This window comes from Camelus bactrianus, chromosome 4 (genome assembly GCF_048773025.1).
Source record: "Camelus bactrianus isolate YW-2024 breed Bactrian camel chromosome 4, ASM4877302v1, whole genome shotgun sequence".
In the NCBI taxonomy this organism is placed as follows: Eukaryota; Metazoa; Chordata; class Mammalia; order Artiodactyla; family Camelidae; genus Camelus; species Camelus bactrianus.
Genome location: NC_133542.1, coordinates 80,410,291 through 80,432,069, shown reverse-complemented (window position 1 = coordinate 80,432,069; position 21,779 = coordinate 80,410,291). Strand labels below are relative to the sequence as shown.

Sequence of the window (21,779 nt, the reverse complement as noted above, 5' to 3'; positions counted from 1 at the left end):
TTCCTTACCTTTTAAGTAGCGAGGGATATGTGGACTCTATCTCCTACTGTGTTGGCAGGATTAAATGAGTAAACGTCTGTGCTGCCCACTTCCCTGGGTTTCAGCATTCTCCAGGCAATCAGTGCCAAACTCAGAGGCATTCTCCACTGTCTTCGTCAGTCTGGGATGCTGTAACAAATTACCGCGTGTCGGGTGGCTTAAACAACCAGCATATTCCTTATGGTTTGGAGGCTGAGACTTTCAAGGTCAATGTATCCTTGAGAGGATTGCCAGCTCGAAGATGGCTGTCTTCCCAATATCTTCATATCCCAGAGAGCAGAGAGAAGCAAGCACTCTGGGGGCTTGTATAAGAACACTAATCCCATTCATGAGAGCTCTACTCTCATGACCTCATTTTATCCTACAAATCACCTCCCAAAGGCCCCGCCTCGCAATACCATCACCCTGGGAGATGGGGTTTCGACATACGGATTTTGAGGGGATGCAAACATTCAGTCCACACATCGGCTAAGTCTCCCCAACATGCAGTCATCAAACCTGTAGCTAATTTCAAAGTAATATTTATATCTCTCTGCCCATTTCCATTCCTACATCCTTTATCACTGAAGCCCTGTTACATTTTATTCCTTATTTTTCTTGTAGAGATTTAATTGATTCCTCTAACTCCAATGCTCCCCTCGCTCCAGTCTGCTTAACAGCCCTGCCAGGTAAGTCTTCCTTAAAACACCTTCCCAATTCACCTGGTTGTTTTTTAGGTGTAAATGTCAGAATCCTCTCCACACCCCATCCTATACCTTTAATCTGTTACACTACGGCTCACTATGTTATTTTCCTTTTACCAATGTAAGAAATTTCCATAAGCTTAAGAGCTTAAACCAGCACAGATTTATCAGCTTATGGCTGTGGAGGTCAGAGATCCAACACAGTTCTCACTGTGCTAAATTCAAGGTAGCAGCAGGTTTCCTTCCTTCTAGAGGGTCTAGAAGAGAATGTTTCCTTGTTGTTGTTTTTTTTTTTCCAGTTTCCAGAGGTAACCCACCTTCCTTAGCTTGTGCCCCACGACTTCCTCCATTTACATGGTCAGCAGCCTTTCTGAAAATTGCTCTATGGCTACACCTCCCTCTGAATTTAAACTCAGCTGGGAAATGTCCTCCATTTCAAGGACCCCTGTGAATACATTCAGCCCACCTGGACAATCCAGGCTACTCACCCTATTGTCTCATCTCAGGATCCCCTTGTCCCATCCAATTCAGGCATTTTGGATGTGGCTGAGACACTCACCTGTGTAACATTTCCTCTCATGAGCATTTTATGGTTCAAGGCACTTATTAATGACTTTTTGTTTTTCTTCCTTAGCCTTTCTGCATTCAGTATGTCTGGTGGATTATATGAATCCTTTTTATTTGTTCCCCTGCACTAATCTTTAATAATGTATCATGGGTTTAAAACGCTAACTGATAGACAATTTAGAAGACAGAAATCCTCTAAGATTTTTGTCCTAAAATATCTGTCATGCATTTTGCCATGTACAGTAACATGTCACAGGTGGCTACCCTGTGGCCGGGTAGGGACATGATTCTGCCATCACACTCCCCTCATTCTCACCAATGTGCTGATCACCTAACTAAGGCTCTATGCTCCCCGCTTCACTCACTTCCTCCTCCTTTCCATTGACTACCCTGTTCCCATCACTTCCTTCATTCAGCACATCAGGGTTTCATGACCACATTCTTCTCTAAATGGAAAGGGTATCTTGAATCTAATGTCTGACAACTCTTCTTACTGTATATGCACACACTGACCTGCACAGAACCCCGTCCAGCTCTTTATTTTCCTAGAATCTCCCAGAGGAATCAGTTCCATGATGATGGTGATGATGATGATGATATTGACAATGATGACAGGGACCTCTCAAGGATTCTGATAAAGAGGGAATCAATAAAGGGAGGGAATCATTGCAAAACTGCCCCAGAGACAGGCGTAAAAGTAAATAACTGCTATAGTGTTTAATGAAATTGCCTAATATTTAACTATTTTTAAAAATTTATATCGCTGAATTTAAAATTTTAACGGGAATTCTCATTCACCAGTAACCAAGATTCAACTCTAGGACCAAAGTCTAAGGATTTTGATCTTCTAACAAATTGTCCACTAGCCTTTTAAACACGTGATCCTTTTAAAAAGCTTAGTGCTGGGCTGAAAATAAGCAGGATTCATATAATCTCACCAGACACAGTGAATGTGGAAAGACTAAGGAAGAAAAACAAAAAGCCCTTCATAACGTCTTGAACTTCACGTTGCTCACAGGAGAAAATGTTTGCCAAGTTGAGTGTCACATCAACATGACGCCCGAGTGTGATGGGGAAGCTGATCTTCCTCATCAGACATTTATCCTGATTTGTTAGATGCCAACACAGTTTCCTCATTTGATTTGCTTCTAACAAGTATGGAAGAATTTACGTTCTACCAAAAGCAGTCTAAACATTTTCCCCTGCTGTCAGGTCTCTGGACTGAATGTCTCCACAAGAAGGACATGAATATGCTTCATAGGGAATTCTTCCTGAGAAGCAACAGGATTTTCGAGGGCAGAACTGCAGGCCCCCCATGGAGGGCTGGAGGAGGGCTACAGGGGGCACTGGAAAAACAGCAGGAGTGAGTTCAGATACTACCACTCAGGTCGCCAAAGACAGCATTGCTATCTCTGAGGATATGACATTCTCCCAAAAGTTCCATGAGTGAAGGTACCTGTGAACACTAAGCAGGTTGTTAAGAAAGAGCAGCACATAATTTGCGTCACAACTCAATTACAGTATGTTTTGATATTTGGAAAATAATTAGCCCATTGTCCTTTGAAACTGCAGCAGTAGCAATAGAAATAAAAAAGGCTGAGCCGTCTTGGAGACAACAATCAATAAACAATTCTAAATCTGCAGGATTCCTTGACGATATGCAAGCAATGAGCTAGATGTGTCTTGCAGATACCTCTTACTGCAGGGCGCTCTCCTGCAAAGCATAGAACTAGTTTTCTCAGCAGACAGAGGGAACCAAGTCAAGATTCCAAATCTTGAGAGATTTACTCTATGGCAGGAAAGATCACACAAGTACATCCAGCCAAATATGAATAAATGTAATCAAATATTATCAAATGTGATTGGAGCACAGATGAAACAGAAATTCCTTTCACCTGGGATCTAGAGAGACTTCTTCAGAAAATGTGGCTTTGGAGATGGCCAAAGATATGGGTGGAATTTTGGCAGAACAGGATGTAAGGAATTTTAAAACTGATTCTAAAATTCATATAAAAATACAAAGGATCCCAAATATCCAAAACAATTTTGAACAAGATAAACAAAGTTGGAAGACTTGCACTATCTGATTTTCAGCTTTTTATTTTTTTTTTAAACTACAGTAATCAGAAAGTATGGTGTTGGTGTAAAACAGGAAAATAGAATAATGGAGCAGAATAGAATGTTCAGAACTAAACCAACACTTATATAGACAATTGATTCTCAAAAAGGATGCAGTGGAGAAAGGAACTTTTCAACAAGTGGTGCTGGAAGAATTAGATAGTGATATGCAAAAAAAAAAAAAAAAATGAACTTTGATCCACACCTCACAAAATATACAAAAATTAACTCACAATGGATCATAGATCTTAATAGGAAATCTAAAACTACAAAACAGCTAGGAGAAAAAGCATAGGCTTAAGCTTTATGACCTTGGGTTTGGCAAATATTTCTTTGCTATGACACCAAAAGTATAATCTATTTTAAAAAGAAACTGATAGAGTGAACTTTATCAAAATGAAGACTCTTCAAAGCTGTTCTAAACACTGCTAAGCAAATGAAAAGACAAGCCATAGACAGAAGCTATTTGCAGATCATATATCTGATAAAGGTCTCTCTTTGTATCTGATCCAGAATAAAGAGGTCCCAAAACTCAATAATAATGCAAACACCTGAATGAATGAATGAGGCCAGAAAACACACTTCAGTAAAGATATCCAGGTGGATAATAAGCATATGAAAAGATGCTGATTAAAGGTGCCATTATTCATTAGAGAAATGCTTTTAAAAACCACAGTGAGATACTAGTACACATACATACAAGAATGAATACGATTAGAAAGACCGACCTTACAAAGTGCTGGTAAGGGAGTAGAGCAACCAGAGCTGATACACACCACAAGGAATTTACAATAGTACAACCATTTTGGAACAGTCTTTAACAGTTTCTTTAAAAAAGTTAAATACCTATCTACCATATAACCCAGATATTCCTCATCTGGTGCTTTAGAAAAGAAAAGCATATGTCCATATAAAGACTTGTAACCAAATATTCACTGCAATTTTATTTATAATAGCTCAAGTTGTAAATAACCCATGCATCCATCAAGAAGTAAATGGAGAAACAAATGATGGTCTATCCAAACACTGCTCACAACAAACTCTTCAGTAAAAACCCAGCACTAAAAAATACTCTGCTATAAGAAAAATAAGCTATTAATACAGCAACACAGATGACTCTCAAAATAATTACACTGAATGAAAGAAGTCAGACAACATAGAGTAGATACTGCATTAATCCATTCATACAAGGATCTTGAAAATGCAGACCAATATGTTGTGATGGAAAGCAGATCAATGGTTTCCAGGGGAAGAGATGGGGAGGGAGGGAGGGACAACAAATGGCAGGAGAGAAGCTTTGTGGGTGATGGGTATGTTCACTCTCTTGAATGTGGTCATGGTTTCTTGGGGATATACTTATGTCAAAACGTATTAGCTGTACACTTTATACGTGTGAAAATTACTTTGCCAAGTATACCTCAAAGCTGTTTTAAGAAAAAAGGCACTTCAGTCCTGATCCACCTCAGCGCCTGATTGGAGCGACATGATCAGTCCCTCACCCTGTTTGCCTAACAGGAAGGTAGAAAATCTCTCACGGAAAATAACATGTGGATTTTTCATTTGCAATGTCTGCCATGTAATAAAGAATTTCAAGACATGCAACATGTCAAGACTATATAACGGATAATATGAGAATAAGAAACATTAGACAAAGGATGCTAACCCCCAGGTGATGTAGGCATCAGAGTTACCAATAAAGGCTATAAAATACTTTTAATATATTCAAGAAAATAAGGAAATTATGGGAGAATAGACAACAGGGTAAAGACTTTCACCAGAGAAATATACTAGAATGTATTTTTAAGAGAAATCAAACAGATACTCTCGAACTGAAGCTTTCAGCTCTGGAAACAGGTAAACAGAGCTAATTAGGATCCCTTTTAAGTAAAACTTTCAGTAATGCCGGGTAAAATACAACAACAAATGTAACACAGAGCTAACTATGGAAAGAGAAGTTCCCAGGTGACAATACAAAGAGGACACTTAAAGCCCAGAGTGGTAATCTTGTGAGCTGATGCCACCACACCCTGGAGGGAAGGGGTTTTAATCTGCACATAAATAGAGATACAATGTCCATTTAGGAAAAAGGGTCCATACCAGATGTAGAAGACTCTTCCTTTATATCTATATAGTCAGAGACAGAAATGTAAAGTGGCAGCAGAGGTCACAGTGACACAGGGCCCTGGGCCAAGGAGTGTGAACACCTCTGCAAGCTGGGAAAGGTAGGAAGACGAATCCCTTCCTAGAGCCTCGGTGTGGAACGTAGCCTTGGCCACACGTTGGCTTTAGCCCACTGACAATGACTTTGCACTTCTGCACAATAGAACAGTGAGATGATGAATGTGTATTGCTTTAAGCCACTGAGTCTGTGGTCCTTTGTTACAACAGCAAAAGGAAAGAAACTCAGGAACCAACATGAACATGAACCCCATGCTGCCTGCTGTGCTGGCAGGAAGTTCTTTGTCTCTGAATCTGGGGGAGTCTCCTGTCTTCTGGCAGCATCCACAAACTACCTCATGCTAACTTGACAGCTTGCAGAGGGTTAAATCTTAACCCTGCACAGTTCTTGATATTTAGTTAATAAAAATGATGGTGTCATCATGGGTATTTTTCCATCTTTTAAATACCCTTCAGTCTTCTAATAAAGCTACCTCTAATTGAGAGACAGTGTAAATAGTTTTCAATCTTCATAATAAATAACTGTGGTTTTATTTGGTTATTTAAATTATGAATAATAATATTCACATTAGTAAAATTTTTTAAAATCAACATTGTTTAATGAAAATATCATTTCTTTTTGCATGAACATGTATTAACTACAATAAATGTTCCATGCTTTTTTCTACGATTTACTGTTAGAGCCTTAAAGAATAATATTTTCCTCAAAAGGTATTATGGCAAAGGGATTTCTTTTGGTGGAACAGTTCCTACATCAAATCTGGTGCATGGCTCAGGCCACTGGGAACCTAGAGATGATAGATATTAGGAGGCATTATAAACACAAAATGATTTTTAAAGGAATTAAACAACTGGATGTGTGAAAACAAAGAATCTGAGAATATTCTAGTGAAATAAATGTATTTTTCAGCTTAAGCAAGACACTGGGTGAATAAATCTAAAATGAAAAAACCACCCAGAGGTCAGCAGTGAGTCATGCATGCAGTGTGACTGATCAAAACCAAGTTGTTTCCAAACCAGTGTGCAGGCTTGATGCCTTCATGAATCAAGTCAATGTGGCACCAGGCCATCTCGAATACATGTTGATGAGGTATTTATAAGCCCTTCACCATCCCAGGACAAAGCCCACACATGAGCCACAAGACCAACACCTACACATCTGCAAAAGACACAGCATGGTGAATAGCACTTTTCTTGTTCAGTAGCCGGTGGCAGGGCACTGTGAGCAGACAGAGATACAGGGACACAGAGACACAGAGGCACTTCCCCTCACTCAGCTGATAAACTTCCGTGCATTCCTGGGGACAGGATTGTCATAAAATGCACCATGGATTGATCCTCCTCCTAGGAAAGGAACGGTAGGTCTGTCCTCAGGTTGGAGCAAGGGTGGCCGGAGGATCTCAGAGGAGCTGTTTCAGCACAAGCAATAGAAATGTCTGCCACCGTGACCACGAGAGACAGGTCTCCTGCCATCCCGGTAGGCACTTGGGCTCCTGACAAAAGCTGGGCTCAGTAAAGGCTTGAGTAGAAGGCACAGACCTGAGGGATGCCCCAGCAAGAGACAGGAGGTAGGGCCTGGTTTATACTGCTCTGGTTGTATCCCAGCCTCATCCGAATACGAAATCAGAAATTTGCAAAACAGCAGAGCTGGGATGGATCATCTACTCCAGACTCCTCACCTTACAGTTTAAATGGTGGCAGCCCTGGGAGGCAAAGCAACGTGCTAAAGACAGAGCGTGGAAGTGGCAGCGCCAGATGAAACGCACCATGGCAACCCCCGTTCAAGGCCGCTGACACTGAGGACGGGGCCAAGGTTTCCAACGAGGAGAATGAGACAGTGTAAATACTTTGTTCCCCCCAAAACCCCAAATGGCACAAAAACTAAGGCACAAAAACTCACCTTAACTAGCTCTCTTCTGAGGGGGCTCTCTTCTGTCTCCGTCTTTCTGTCTGTCTCCATTTCTCTCTCTCAGACACAAACACATACAATTTTGTGAAAGGGGACTTCCTGCCATACAAAGACAGACTTCACATCTTCAGAGAAACACTTGACAAAGCACATTTCCAATTCAAGTCTTTGTGTGAGGTCTGGGCAACTGGCTTATTTTCTAGAACAATAGGTGGTTCCAAAATCAGGAGATCATCTTCCCCAAAGGAAGAGTTCTGGTCCGTGTTGATGAAGCTGGGGGTGTCACATTTCATGAGCCCGTTCGCCTCCTCCTCTGGCCACCTGCTGCATCTGATGGCTTCCTGGAGCCGAACATCACTGTCAAGGGCTATGGTTGGGATACCAGCTTTGGCCTTGTCCAAGCGGTCCACTTCATTGACGTAGCAGTGAAAGAGGGACCTAGATTCGTCATTGTGCTGCCAGAGAACCCCTTGGGCACCAGCGGTCTTCCAAAGTCCGACACAAAGCTGTTCAGTCTGAATCTCTTCTCGGGAGACTCTGCATTGCAATAAAGAAAACCAAAATAAAAGATCGCTCACACTCTAGCTCGGTGACCTGAAGACTTATAGTTTTTGATATCTGCTGAGAGCAAATCCCTGCACAGAGCATGCTGACAAGCACTGGAAGTGAGAGACATCACTTTCGAACACATACAATTACACCCAAGGCAAAAGTCTAGTGAGGGCCCTTGGACCATCCTGAAAAGACATCCCTCCCTGAGAATCCTCAATACTGGTGCATCGCACACCAGTGTTTCTCAGTGGGACACTCAGATCATCTTCATCAGAATTACTTAAAGTGCTTCTTAAAGTGCAGAATTCTGGGGTGCACACCCTCAGTGTCTCCAGAAGTAGGGACCGGCAGTCTGTATTTTCATAGCCACCAAGATCACTAAACATGCTCAAGTTTAGCACCGCGGTCTACATCGGGTCACCTGAGCATCGACAATGCTGTCTCACGGGGTGGGGGGGTGCCATGTGTGTCAGTGTGCTGTCCTTCCCACGTGTATCCCCTGATTCTCAGAACTGACAGTGCAGTCCCATTGGGCAAGAAATACCACCATTTCACAATGCATACTCAGGGCGCCTGACTGACAGATACAATCAGTGCTAGGAAAGGGGACAAAACTCAGGTTCCTCATCGCTTGTTTCACTTACTGTGGGACAAATGATCAATTCAAGGGTAATAAATCAGTGTATGAGTGAATAACATGACTCTCGTTAGTCCCACGAGTGCCTGGAAGAGCGAGCCTGGGCACACTGAGAATCATAACAGCCCATCTACTTAATTGTCATCCTCCCCAGATTTATGTAAAGGTTACTTCCACCCAGGCAGTGACCCCTGAAGGGCAAGAATCATGTCTGAACACACTCTCAAATCCAGAACAGAACCTGACAACACTTAGGCTCTGGGGTCTGTGTTTAGCGAGTGTGGAATCTCAGTGATGCCAGCTCTTAGACCTTGCCTTCCCATCCCACCCCTCACGATATGGCCCTTATGACCAGCTCTCCCGGGGCTGGGGCCATGGAACCCATTTACAGGACTGGAAGAATCTGATCATGTAAAACATCCCCCAGATTATCACCAAGAGTCACCTGCATTTCAGGGATCAGTAATCCCAGAAGCTTTGCAGTTCAGGCAGGTGAGGGATTTTTATATCAGCTCTGTCTTCTACTGTGACTGCCTGGGTGACATCAGACAAGGAATTCTCAAAAGCCTGAGCTTTTCCTTTCAGGAATAATCTAAATAACAAATCTCGTTGACCACTCAACCAGTGTGATGTGAAGATCAATGATTTACACAGGAGTACAACATTCACTAGGTCATGGATTTAGAATCAGAGAAAAATCATTTGAGAAAGATTGACAGAATGTAGCTTTAATGCAAATTTAAGTATTCTTACCTTTCAGTAAATCATCTTCTTCCCCAACTTATCACTTCACCCAAGTTTAAAAGATGTTTGAGAACAGGGATGAGTGTGCCAGCAATCTGGGACGCAATAACCTAAAATGTCACCTAGGAAAAAGAGGGGAGTAACACATTTTTAAAAAGCATGGTGAGGATGGCGGGGCCATCCCCCAACTCCAGACTAAGAAGCTCTAAGTAATAGATTTCCTGCCTGCCTGGGGCATCAGCTGATGTGAAAACCCACCCAGAAACCTCACTGTCCAGCAGCTCCTCCGTAACACAGGCTACACTTTCTCAGAATTAAGAATTGGGGCCAGTAACCACTTTGCTGAAGAATAAAGACAAAGAAGAAGAAGAGAGTTCTGCCCCTCCCCAGGGGAGAGCCCAGACCTTGGGCTGCATGCACTGAGCCCACCTCCCAGGAGAAGGATAAACTGAAGAAGGGCGTCCTGTGAAACTGGGACAGCAAATGTTGAGATGGGAACAAATTGACCGGCTGGCCAGGGACAGCCCCCTCCGTCGCTGCCTTGGCGGCTGCCTCCGCCCCCTCAGCACATCCTGCCCACTTCCGGTGGTTAAGCTGTCAGGGAAACAGTGCTTTGCGACCTGGGGCAACAGAGGCTGCCCCCAGGACAAGCTGCGGGGGAAATGGGATCTAAACCACCAGCTCCCAAGCGGCAAGCTCCATACCCCCGCCAACAACCCGCCGCCCCCGCAGCCTACAGCACCCCCGGGGCAATATGTCCTGGAGAAGGGTGACCCGGGAATGAGGGGCAGCAGAGGCCACCCCCACGTCAGGCCTCCAGAGAGATGGGAGCTTATCCTCCAGCCCGCCAGGGGCAGACCCCCCTCCTCTCCAACCCCTGATGTCACCGCGCCCACCTCCCAGGAGCAACCTGACCGGGTGTGGGGTTTCAGGCTAATCTTGGGCGGGAGAGGCTGTCCCCAGGCCAGGTCAGGGGAGAGGAGAAGAAGTGGCCCCATTAGGCGGGGCAGCCGGCCGTCGCAGCTGCCTCTGCCCCTCGACAGCATCGCGCCCGCCTCCCAGGAGCAAGCTGACCTGGAGACGGGCATCCGGCTTCTTGGGCAGCAGAGTACGCCCCCAGGTTTGGCCGTGGGGAAGAGGAGAGCAAATTGACAGGCTCCGCGCTGCAGGTCCTCTACCCCTGCCGTCGCCTCCCCCACACTTTAAAGGCACTTCCCAGGGCGCCCCTCCCCCAGCAGGCCAAATGGGACAGGTGTGTCTGGTGATCTGAGGCAGGAGAGGCCACTCCCACACCAGGCCATCGGGGAGACGGGAGCCAATCCACCAGCTCCCCAAGGCAGCCACCTACCCCCACAGCAGCCACCGCTCCTGCCCCCTGACCTCACGGTGGCCGCCTCTAGGGAGCAGGCTGACCTGGAGATGGACGTCCGGCGAACTAGGGACAACAGGGACCGCCCCCAGGGCAAACCATGGGGAGAAATGGGAGCAAATGGACCGGCTCCATGGGAAAACCTGCCGCTGCTGCCACCACCCCCAACGTAACACGCCCGCCTCCTGGGGCCAGGCCGACTAGGATACACGTGTCTCTTAACCCAGGGCAAGAGACACCGCCACCAGGACAAGCCGCGGGGAAGATGGGAGCAAATGTGCCCGCTCCCCCGCTGCAGGCCCCCGACCCCCGCCACCCGTGCACCCTGAATACCCTGCCTCCCGCCCCCAGCAGGCAAAGTGGGAAAGGGTTGTCCCGGGACCTGGCGCAGCAGAGGCCGCCTGCAGGCCACGCGGCACAGACATGGGAGCTAATCCTCAAGCTCCCCCGGGGCAGCCTCCCTATCCCCGCAGCCACCACCTTCCCAGCCCCCTGACTGCACCGCACCCATCTCCCAGGAGCAAGCTCACCTGGAGTCGGACCTCAGGCAAATCTCTGGCGGCAGAGGTCGCCCCCAGGCCAGGCCGCGGGGGAGAGAAGAAATGGAGCAGCTCCCTGGAACGGACCCCAACCCCCAGCCGCCGCCGCCTCCTCCCAGGACCAAGCTCACCTGGAGACCGGCGTCCCGCCTCTACGGCAGCAGAAGCCGCCCCTGGCTCCGCCGCGGGGGAGAGCGGAGCGAATTGACCGGCTTCTGTGCGGCAGCCCCCATATCCCCGTGGGCCCTGCACCTTAACGACAACGCCTCCACTCCCCACTCAGCTTGCTGAGTGGGACAGGTGTGTGCAGCGACCTGGGGCAGCAGAGGCCGCTCCCAGGCCCGGCAGCCTGGAGAAGGCAGCTATTCCATCAGTTCGCCAGGGGCAGCCCCGCTCCGCCCACTTGCCGCTGCCACCGCCCCCTGACCTAACCGCCCCACCACCCAGGAGCAAGCTTACCTGGAGTCCAACATCTGGCGAATCTCCGGCGGCCATCGCCCCCCCAGGCCAGGCTGCAGGGAAGAGAAGAAATCGACCGGCTTGCCCGGGCAGCCTCCCACCCACCGCCGCCGCCGCCGCCGCCGCCGCCGCCGCCGCCGCCGCCGCCGCCGCCGCCGCCGCCGCCGCCGCCGCCGCCGCCGCCGCCGCCGCCGCCGCCGCCGCCGCCGCCGCCGCCCCCTCCGCCACCCCAGACCATTGCACTAATCTCCCGGGGTCAGGCTGACTGCGAGGATGTGCACTTGCCTTCTGACCCTGGCCACGTGCCTGAGCACCTTCCTGCACCCCTACACTCCCTGTACCTCTGCACCCCTGCCACTCTCTGCCCTTCCGCACTGCCTGCACCCCCGCATCCCCTGAACTGCCTGCACCCTCCACAGCCCCTGCACCCCTGCCACCACTTACACCTTTGCACTGCGTACACTCCTGCACCCCTGCTTGTCCCACACACCACCTCTTGGGCCTGTGGCAGAGTCTCTGCTGTTAGACCAATGCACAGGAACTCACATCTTTGCCAGTATATGATGCATCAGTGGACGTCTGGGGTTGGCTGCAGGAAGGTACATGTTCCCGGTCACTAGCCTGGGCCACTAGGGTGATCTCTGTGAGGTCACCCAGGACGGGCTCAGAGATGCTGTTCTCTGGGAAGAGAGGAGTTGAAACCGGTCTTGAGGGCAGAGCTGTGCTCACCAGGTCGTCCACGCTTCATGTTTTACACAGGGTTTCGGAGAAGTGAAATTGATCCGGCCAAGTAAGACCGGCCTGCTCTGCGCCCACCTCAGTCCTGGGCTCTGAGGCAGACCGACTGGCTCCCACCGTCAAGACACCTGAATGGGCACCTGAATGGTCCCTTGGAGGCATCCTATCACTTCTCAGGAAGAAGTCTGGCTGCTTCCACCCCATGGCCCTCCCTCCCACTGTGCTGGCCTCAGGAAGGTTCCTTATTTGGGGAAGAAGGCAGCCCACCCCCTACCCCACCCCTCACCTTTCTCTAACCCAGGCTGGTGCTTTCTCTGCCCTTCAGAGTCTGGAATGCCATTCCTCTTCAGGTATGTCCCTTCTGAGATGGACTTGCTTCCACTCAATTCTAGGTGAGGATGCACCATGGAATGCACTGGGTAAGAGAACCAAAATAAATAGTTTTTTCTGTGAGGTTTTCTGTTTATCTACTGGGATGGGCTGTGTGTAGTTTGCTACAGCCATTGGTGTGAGAGGCTAAAGCTGCCTGTGTGTCCTTGTTTTCATCTGCCCGCTATCTTTGGGTTTTCCCTAGACACTCCTGAGACATTAACTTCTTTTAATTTTATTCCTGTTATTACACAGAGGCCCTACTGACATGGAGGTTAGGTGTTGGGGTAGCGGAACAGAGCAGGGCATCTATACTCCTGTGATTAGTTCTCATTGAGCCTGTGCCCTGCGCTGTGACCTCCACAAGTGTGTCTCATTCCCCTCACCCCAATTTGGGTGAGACAGAAGGGATTTCCCTTCCCCCAGGCTGGTTAGGCTCTGGTAAAATAATTTCTCATTTAAAAAAAAAAACACAACCCCCCACAATGGAAGAGAATGTTCTGGATGTATTTCATTAGAGTTATTTTATCCTTTCCTGGCAGGAAGCATGAGGAGTTTTCCTATGATTTTCACTCTGAGAACAGGGTACTGTCCTCGAAGTAAAATGCATGAAAAAGAGCAGGGGGCCCCTCTGACTGGCCCCCTGAAGTTGTCACAATCAGACTTCCCCACGCTGAGTTTCCAGCTGGCCTCAGGGACCTGTTAAATCTGCCTGCCCCCGAGTTTCTTACAAAAGCGGGTTCTGCCCTGGGAGCTGTGACTCTCCAAGCCTGCCCGGCTGCCTCTCTGGGTTGGGAGCAGCTTTCCCCCTCAGTTTTCTTGTGGATCTAAGAAGAGCAGTGGGTTTTCAGCTCCCTCAGCTCTGGTGTTGTTTTCAGGACAGAAGGAGCAATTTCTGAGCTCCACACGAGCTGGACCAGAGGCTGGAAGCCGCCCCTCCTCTGCCTCCATGCAGACAATCAGTGGCTGTGGTTCTAGCCGAGTTTCTGAAGATGTGGATTTAAACACACACATCCCAGCCCCCACAGGAGCACACAGTCCCATAAATCCCTACAACTTCCACTGGTAACTACGGAACTGATGAGGACACGCGTTTCGGGGCTGCAGAGGCCTGAATGCACGACTTTCTCCGTGGCCTATTAATGTGGTTGTTATGGGCCTTGTCTGAAGTGGCTTGCATACCGCACCTGGTACATGGGAAATATAAAATAAGTACTAGAACCTCCACTTTTTCTCCCTCTTGGGCCTTCAAACCTAAAAAGTAATACGTGAACTCAGACGGCCTAGTCACCACAATGAGGTCAGACCAGCCCGGCTCTCCTGAGTGATGGGCACTGACTTGCGCATTAACTCGGAACAGTAGGGGAACCGTCTTCCTCTAACTGGGCCTCTCCCCACACCAGGCACGCCCTCAGCTGAGAAGGGGCCAACTCCCCCATTGAGGTGTGAGCTGGTGGCTTCAGTGTGACCTGGCCCTGCCGGGACATGAACCTGCAGTGAGGTGGAGTGTCAGGAGGAGGGGGGTCCCTGCTGGGGCAGCAGGGGGCCCGGTAACACCCTGCGCAGCCTGGTGCCTGGGGCTCCCCAACATCTCCTACGGCCCCAGGGTCGGCTCTGGTCTGGGCCACTCCATGCACCCTCCCAGTATCTTTTCATTAAGTCCCTTTTTGTTTTTTATCAGCCAGAGGTGGCTTCTGTTGCTTGTTCAGTGAAACAGTGCATCAGGAAACCAGACTATTTCTAAGATCAGTAAAATATGAACTATGGTCAGCTCGCCGGGCAGACCGTGCAGCACAAATTCCCGCACAGGGCAGTGCAAATGCCTTACGTGAAGGGTCCTCATCATCTGTCTTCAGAGATACAGAAGCTTGTGTTTCAGGTAAAACCTCAGGGAGGGATTGAGGAATCCAAAGCTGGTTGGTTTCAAAGACTAACCAGTCGGACCAGACACCTGAGCTGTGGTCAGAAGCCTGGCTCAATGTCACGCAGACTCAGCGCCCTAAGTGTCCGGTGGGGCCGGTGCTGTTTCCTTTACAGGCTCTCGTTGGGGAGTCACTGTAGCCCCTTACACTCAGCAGGGAATCCAGCCCTCTTAGCCCCCACCCTGAGTGTTCCATGACACAAATCTCGGGAGTGTTTAATTTTCATCTTTGTTTAGGAGGATGAAGGTGGGGCAAGAGGAGAGATAAATTCACACTTAGTGACACCAAGTCACAGCCAGTACCTCCTCCTCGGAGAGCTATGTGCTCCCACAGTGGTGGCTGGGGGGCTGGGCAGAGACCCTCCTCTGGTCACAGAGGGACTCACTCCTCTGACTGCAACTGATGGGTTGGACAACCAATCCAGAGGGGACAGAGCATCTTTCCCAGGAATTTGGAACTGACACACAGAAATTAATTTCACTCATCTGGGGATTGGGAGGAGGGAGGGAATCAAATGAAACCAGAGCAGGAGAGAAAGTTACAAGTGAATGAGAGAGAGACAGAGAGACTGAACTTGTGAGAGTAAATAGTGTGAAGGAAGGATAACAATCAGGGCACAGAGGAATTCCAGCTCCTGGCAGTCTAGTGTGTCCCAGCCCATCAACAAACCTGCGGGATGGTTAACATCATTCCAGTTTTGCAGATTAGGAAACAGGCTGAAAGAGACGGGGGTTGGCTTTGGGTGCACAGTTAATTTAATTGCCACTGGACCCCTCACTTCCCACTGCCTGAAGGCACTATGATCCTCACAGGGACCCTGCAGTGCTGACAGCCTAGCACCCTGATCAAAGGGAACCTGCGGGAGTGGGAATCTCTCTGAGTTTGGAGAGTTCCCTGCACCGAGATTCCATGCATCAGCCGGCTCCCGCTCACCACAGGTTAACGTCTCCCCAGCTGTGTAGTCCCCCGACCCGCTTCCCTCCCTGCCAGGCACCCCCGTTCTTACCACCGAGTGTACTGCAGGAATTCAGGCACAGGGATGCCCAAAGCAACACGAGCCCACCGGCTGTACAAACAGCAGACTCCCAGCCCCACCTGGGCTCCATGGGGATAGTAGGTGTCCTCACCTTTCATGTACCTAAGGCAATCTGTTTCTTCAGCTGGAGGCTATAGAGAAAAATAAAAGGTCCAAAACATTGTTCAGTGAGGAATTCCTCCAAGGACCTGACTTCAGAGTCTACAAACAGTTGTGCTGGCCGCTCTTACCCCCGGACTTTGGGTGAGGTGGTTTATTGATCAGCAAAATCGCCGGTGGCCCAGCTCCTGGGCTTGGCTGCCCAGAGGGGGCTGGGGGAATGGGTAAGGCCAGGGCACTCAGGAAGAGCACAGAGGACCTGACATCTCGCCTCCGCAGTTGTAAACCCTGCCCCAAATCTCAAGGCATCGGACAGAGTGCAGCCACCACAATAATGAGATGTTCCCATCTCTTCACTCACTCCTGTTGGTTCACTTACGTGCTGAGCATCTACTGGGTCACAGGACATGACACACAGGATGGCCGATGGGACAGGCTTGGTACTTCCCCCTGGATCCTGTTCAATCTGATGGAAGAATGATCACTCATAAACGGTTTCTCAAAAGGATACATAGACAGGAGACAAACTGCAGAGTGAATCAAATTTAAAATATAAATGAAGATCCCCCAATCTCCCCGCCTAAGATTAACAGCATAAAGAAAATAGATCTTGCCTTTGATCACCAAGGATGTGGTCACCCTCTCTCAGGAGGAAAGGAGAGTTAATCTTTGAGCTGGACACAGAAGTGCTCCATCGAATTGGACCAGGACCTCTGCATTCATTCAGCAAATCTGTATAAGCTCCTACTACTTATGGGAATCTAGTAACTATACCCATTCCCAAGGCCCTTGGGCTTTATTAGTCAACAAAATAGACACGACTCCCCATCACTGGGGGCTCAGAGTTTTAGCAGAGAAAACAGGCAACATGATGGGGGTAGCAAGAGCTTGGGGAAAAATAAGAGTGATATGAGCAAACTCAGGTGATGGTGGTGGGGTGGGAGGCAGGCAGGAGGGAATAAGGCAATCCTGGCAGATCTCAAGGAGTAATGAACTTGAAGCAGAATAGATCCGGAGGAAGAAGGAAGAGCCGGAGCCAGAGGCCCCCAGAGTGATGTGGAGAGTGTGGGCGGAGAGGCAGAGCAGGCCGGGTCCTCGAAGACTTTGGGACGACTTTGGCTCCTAATGGAATGGTGACCCTTTTAGTGAGTTTTGATGGGATGGGTGATGTCCAATTTATGCTTTTGTTTTGGGTTTTCTTGGGAGGAGGTTAATTTATTTATTTTAGTGAAGGTGCTGAGGTTTGAACCCAGGATCTCATGCATGCTAAGCATGCACTGTATCACTGAGCTACACCCACCCCCTCAAATGTATGCTTTTATAGGCTCCCTCTGACTCTGTGTGGATGAGATTGTAGAAAAGCAAAGATGGAAGAAGTAGGCTAATTGGTGTCCAACAAGGGGTTGAAGGAGGCTCCTAGGAGGGTGGGGAACAGGGAGTACGTGGTTAATGAATTCAGAGTAGCTAGAAATTTCTAACAAGCTGGATTTGCTGTCTGTGTGTGTAAGAGAAAGAGAGAGAAAGAACATGGTTCCAACATCTGGACCTGGAAAATGGGATGGATGTCCTCTCCATCCACAGGGGATGGGACAAGTTGGGGCTGAGCAGGTGGAAAGGGGCTGGAATCAGCTCAGTTCTTCAATGTCATGATTAAGGAGTCTATTAGATATTGCCACAGAAATGCCTAATAGGTAGAGGAGTCTGGTTTTTTTTTCTTTCTTTTTAACATTAAAAAATATAATTTAAATGTATTAATTTTATTATGTGAATGGATTTGGAATTTTATTTCATGCCAAGGTATATGTTATAATAGCCAAATGGAAAATATATCAGAAAAGGGGAGAAATGAGGGCTTTCACAAAAACTGACTGTCCGTAACGTAGGTAAAATTTCAACGAAACAGTCTTCAGTGCAAAAACCTCATCTTGGTGTTACATAAAATTAAATGAAAAAGGACTATGTTGATGTATCATTATTTCATGTTACATAATAGCCCCAAACAAACACACTGTTTAACTATGAGGCTTGTAGAAATACTATTCACTTTATTGACATAAATACAGAAATGCAGAAAGGTTCTAAGTTAGAATAAGCATTTTAGTGGAAATAATAGAGATCTGAGCATTTCACATGATATGTATGGACTGATTCAAAATTTGGAAAAGTAATTTACACAGTAGAACATATGTATGAATGTGAAAGCAAGATGAATGAAAGAAAAAGAATATGAGTATCAGGGAGAGAGTTCCAAATGGAAAAGGCCAATCAGGGAGTTTTGGACAAATCGAGAAATTGATGGCATGTCAATTTCCAAGTCTGGTTGCTTCCACCAAAAGTATAGCAGTGAGATAGAGGAGAGACCCAGGACCCAACTCCGAGGCACATTCGCAGTAAATATTTGGAAAAAAGAGGAGACGTTGGCAAAAGACCAGCCAGTGGATCGAAAGCAGAGCGATGGGCTGGAGGCCAAGTGAAGCAGGAACACGGGGGAGGAGAAATGGAAGAGCCGGGTCAAATGCTGCCAAAGGGCCATGCATGATGAAGACTAAAAACTGACCACTATATTTAGCAACGTGGGGTCACTGATGGCCTTGACAGAGCAGTTTCCATAGAGCGAGGGATCAGGGGAAAAGCCAGAGTGGGTGCAAAAGGGAATGGCTCAAGAGAATATGCAGACAGTGAGTTTAAACGACTCATTAAAGATTTGCTGCAAAGACATGGGGTGGCAATTGGTGGGGGTCAATTAGAGTCAAGGAGTGCTGTTTGTTTCTTTTAAGAGGATGGACTTTTATATACTGATAGGAGCCAACTAGCAGGAGAACAAAATAGATGAGGTAGTGACAGAGAGGATGGATGTGGGAGTGACAGCCCGGAGAAGATTGTATGGATGGGCCCCCTGGTGACTTTTGGATGACCTGGCTTTCGATGTCACCTGTAATAAGAGGTGGGGCAGCGAGAGTGTAGTCACAGACATCAGAAGGCGAGCGGATGTGCTGGGAGTTGCTGGTGAAAGTTCTCTTCTGTTGGCTTCAGTTTGCTTGGTCAAAGTAGAAAAGTAAACTTACCAGCTGAGGGACGAGAAGGAAGAGTTACTGGAGTCATGAGCAGAAGATACAAAAGAGACTTCAGGGACAATGGGACAGTGAAAAGAGCAGAGGGAGACGGGGGGAGTGTGCTCCCAGAAAGTTACGTTTTATCTTTGGGGTCCCCAAGTGTTGGATGTGTGATTGCCCTTCCTGCTGTCTACGAAATAAAAATTGAGTATGGTTCAGGGAAAATGCTATTTCATTCTAAGAGGCTGCCTGTTTCTCAGGAACGGTCATCTTAAACTGCAAACACTACAAAAATGTTGAAAAGAAGAACTTGTGTACCCAATGACCCACTATTTTCTATAAATTTGGTTGCTATTTAGTTCCCCTATCAGTACCACAGAACCGATACTGCCTAGGATGGAGATACATCGATGCTTAAATGGAAATGAAATCTGTATCTTTCTCCTAAACTCCATGGCTTCCTTAACATCCCATTCCCCTTGGAATTTAGGGGTGTCCGGTATAAGAAATAAGAAACAGTTTGAGAAAATCCCGGCTCAGAATTACACAGCACAACCTCAGCTCAGAAGTATACAGCCATAAAAATGTTTAGAAGCAAAACTCCATAACTACTCTTAAAGAATTTTGCAAACCTGGGCCTGCCCAGATGTTTCCAAACTGGAAAGGTACTCCAATCAGTTGACCGGTACGGGAACCAGAGGCTGGTCAGCCTTTTCTGTAAAAGCCAGAGAGTAAATATTTTCAGTTTTGCAGATCATTTTGTTGTAACCATGCAGGTCTGCAATAAGAAAGCGAAGAGCACTGGGAGACACGAAACAAATGGGCATGCCCACACCCTCCCTTCCACTCAGGGCAGCTTCTCTGTGGTGGGGAGCTTTGCCACAATGACTTGTTTCTTTGCTTCCATTGGTTTCTTTGTTTCCACCTTACTGCTCAATCTCAGAACTTCAAGTGAGCCTGGTCCTTCAGCATCCATGCAGCAAGAAGGCTGAGCGGGGGTGGGGATCCCACCTGACAGAGAAGAGAGATGGCTTGTCACCATGACATGAGACAATCACACCTTCCGGGGTGAAAGGGAACAAAGATAAGGGAGGGGCACAGCAGTGGGACCCCTGGGTCACCTGCCAGGCTTGCTCTCCCTCCACGGCCACCCTGGGGGCCTGGGTGGTGTTGGAACTCAGCTACAGTGATTAGGCTGAGGGGACTCAGGATAAAGGACCCTCCGTCTCCACACCGGGTTCCAAACGCAGCCTCTCTAAGTCTACCCTCTGAATTTCTGGAACTCAGCTGGAAGAATACATGATCAGGCCAGACCCAGAGCCCAAGCCAAACACGACAAGGGTCACGTGGGGTTGTAACCCCGTGCTCAGCGGTCGGGGTCTCCTTGCAAATCTGCAGAAATCCCTGTTCTGCCTCATTCCTGGGAGAAACCCCACATCTCTTCCTGCTCTGTCTGTTCTTCTCTTGAGGCTATTGTCCTGGAGGGATGCAGAGTCCTTGAACCTGGCCCTCCAAACTTACATAAGCAGCCTGTTCAATAAAACAAATTATGCACTTCTTCACATTTGCCAGTTTTTTGATTCCAGAAAGGCTGCGGGACTCTTTCTCACTGTCTCCTGTGCCCCCACCACTTGGTGGCCCTCTCCTCATGGAAACACGATTTCCCACAACTGCACCCTGCCTCCCAGCTTGTCAGAGGGGAGTGACCCACAAAGACACAGGTGTTTGTGAGGATCCTGTCCCCCAGCAGAAAGCCTACTCCTGGAGCCACTGACAGGGATCTGGCCTCCTGAGCCGCTCAGCTCTAATTGAAAGCCTAAACTGGGGACCCCGAACATTGCTGACTGACTTTCTGAGTCACCTGGGCTGGAAGGGCCTGATTTTTCTTTCCAGGAATGGATGTAGCGCAGCCTCCATTTTCAGGGCTGACATTCATGACGTATCTAGTTCCCCCAAATGCACCCCAGGAAGGAAAGGCCCTTCCATCCCACTGGTTAGAAACCCAGCCCAGGGGAGTTCCGAAGCACTGCATTGCTGTCAGGTCCAGCACCCCTGCAGAGTGGCCCCTGGCCCTGAATGAGCCCCTTCCCTGGGCCTTCCCTGCCTCGACATGACCACACCCCAGGTGGTGCTGGGGAAGGCAGGGAGTGCAGTGAGGGGAGGGGGTAAGCAGAGCCCCTTGCTCTGGAGTGAGGAGACCACAGAGAAAGGCACACACCACCCCGACCCTATACCCCAAACTCTTAGCCCCGCCAACACAGGGGCCGCTCTGCGCCCTCTCACCGTGGCTCTCCTGTGAGACTGCACCCAACCCGACATCTGGCACCCAAGCCCTACCTCCCCTCTTATGACAGATCCCGTCTTCTTGGAAACTGCCTAGCAGCGCGTATTCAAGGCCGGCAGCGGGCCTGGAGGATCTGCACTTCAGGTGCCCTACCTGGCCAGCCGTGCGTGCCTGGGCTCAGTCCTCTATCTTGCCCACCGGTAGCCTGGGTCCACGTCCGGTGCAAGCGGAGGCCACGGAGCCCAGGCTGATCCCCACACACGGACAGGTGAGGGTGCCCCCGCCTCGCTGCCCCGCTGTCCCGCCCACTGGTGGCAGCAACGCCCAACCTCCGGCCGGCGCCACATGCAGGTCAGGACTTCCGCGCGGCCCTGCCCTCCCCGGCCCCGCCCAGCTGTCCCATAAGCCTCCCACCACCCCCGTCCTGGCTGCGCCCTGGCTCCCATTGGCTCCGCAAGTTATGCCCTCGCACAACTAGACTCGG

General features: G+C 48.6%; 1 protein-coding gene across 35 annotated transcripts in view; it reads right to left on the bottom strand.

Moving 5' to 3' along the window:
* The window catches only part of LOC141577532 (uncharacterized), a 137,951-nt gene extending 116,275 nt beyond the window's left edge, over window positions 1-21,676 (bottom strand). For 15 of the 35 annotated variants that reach the window (XM_074362891.1, XM_074362899.1, XM_074362895.1 and 12 more), the window contains exons 1-13: window positions 21,449-21,676; window positions 19,937-20,022; window positions 19,644-19,726; window positions 18,891-19,026; window positions 16,338-16,424; window positions 15,830-15,990; window positions 15,493-15,539; window positions 12,819-12,947; window positions 12,341-12,474; window positions 11,795-11,847; window positions 9,437-10,021; window positions 7,486-8,031; window positions 9-168 (exon numbers count right to left, since the gene is read on the bottom strand). In XM_074362891.1, the coding sequence (XP_074218992.1) occupies window positions 9,742-10,021; window positions 11,795-11,847; window positions 12,341-12,474; window positions 12,819-12,947; window positions 15,493-15,539; window positions 15,830-15,990; window positions 16,338-16,424; window positions 18,891-18,932 (933 nt within the window). In that variant the 5' untranslated portion in view covers window positions 18,933-19,026; window positions 19,644-19,726; window positions 19,937-20,022; window positions 21,449-21,676 and the 3' untranslated portion in view covers window positions 9-168; window positions 7,486-8,031; window positions 9,437-9,741. The other 20 variants (XM_074362901.1, XM_074362923.1, XM_074362930.1 and 17 more) reach the window with 20 other exon arrangements.
* Between the last annotated feature and the right edge of the window lie 103 nt (window positions 21,677-21,779).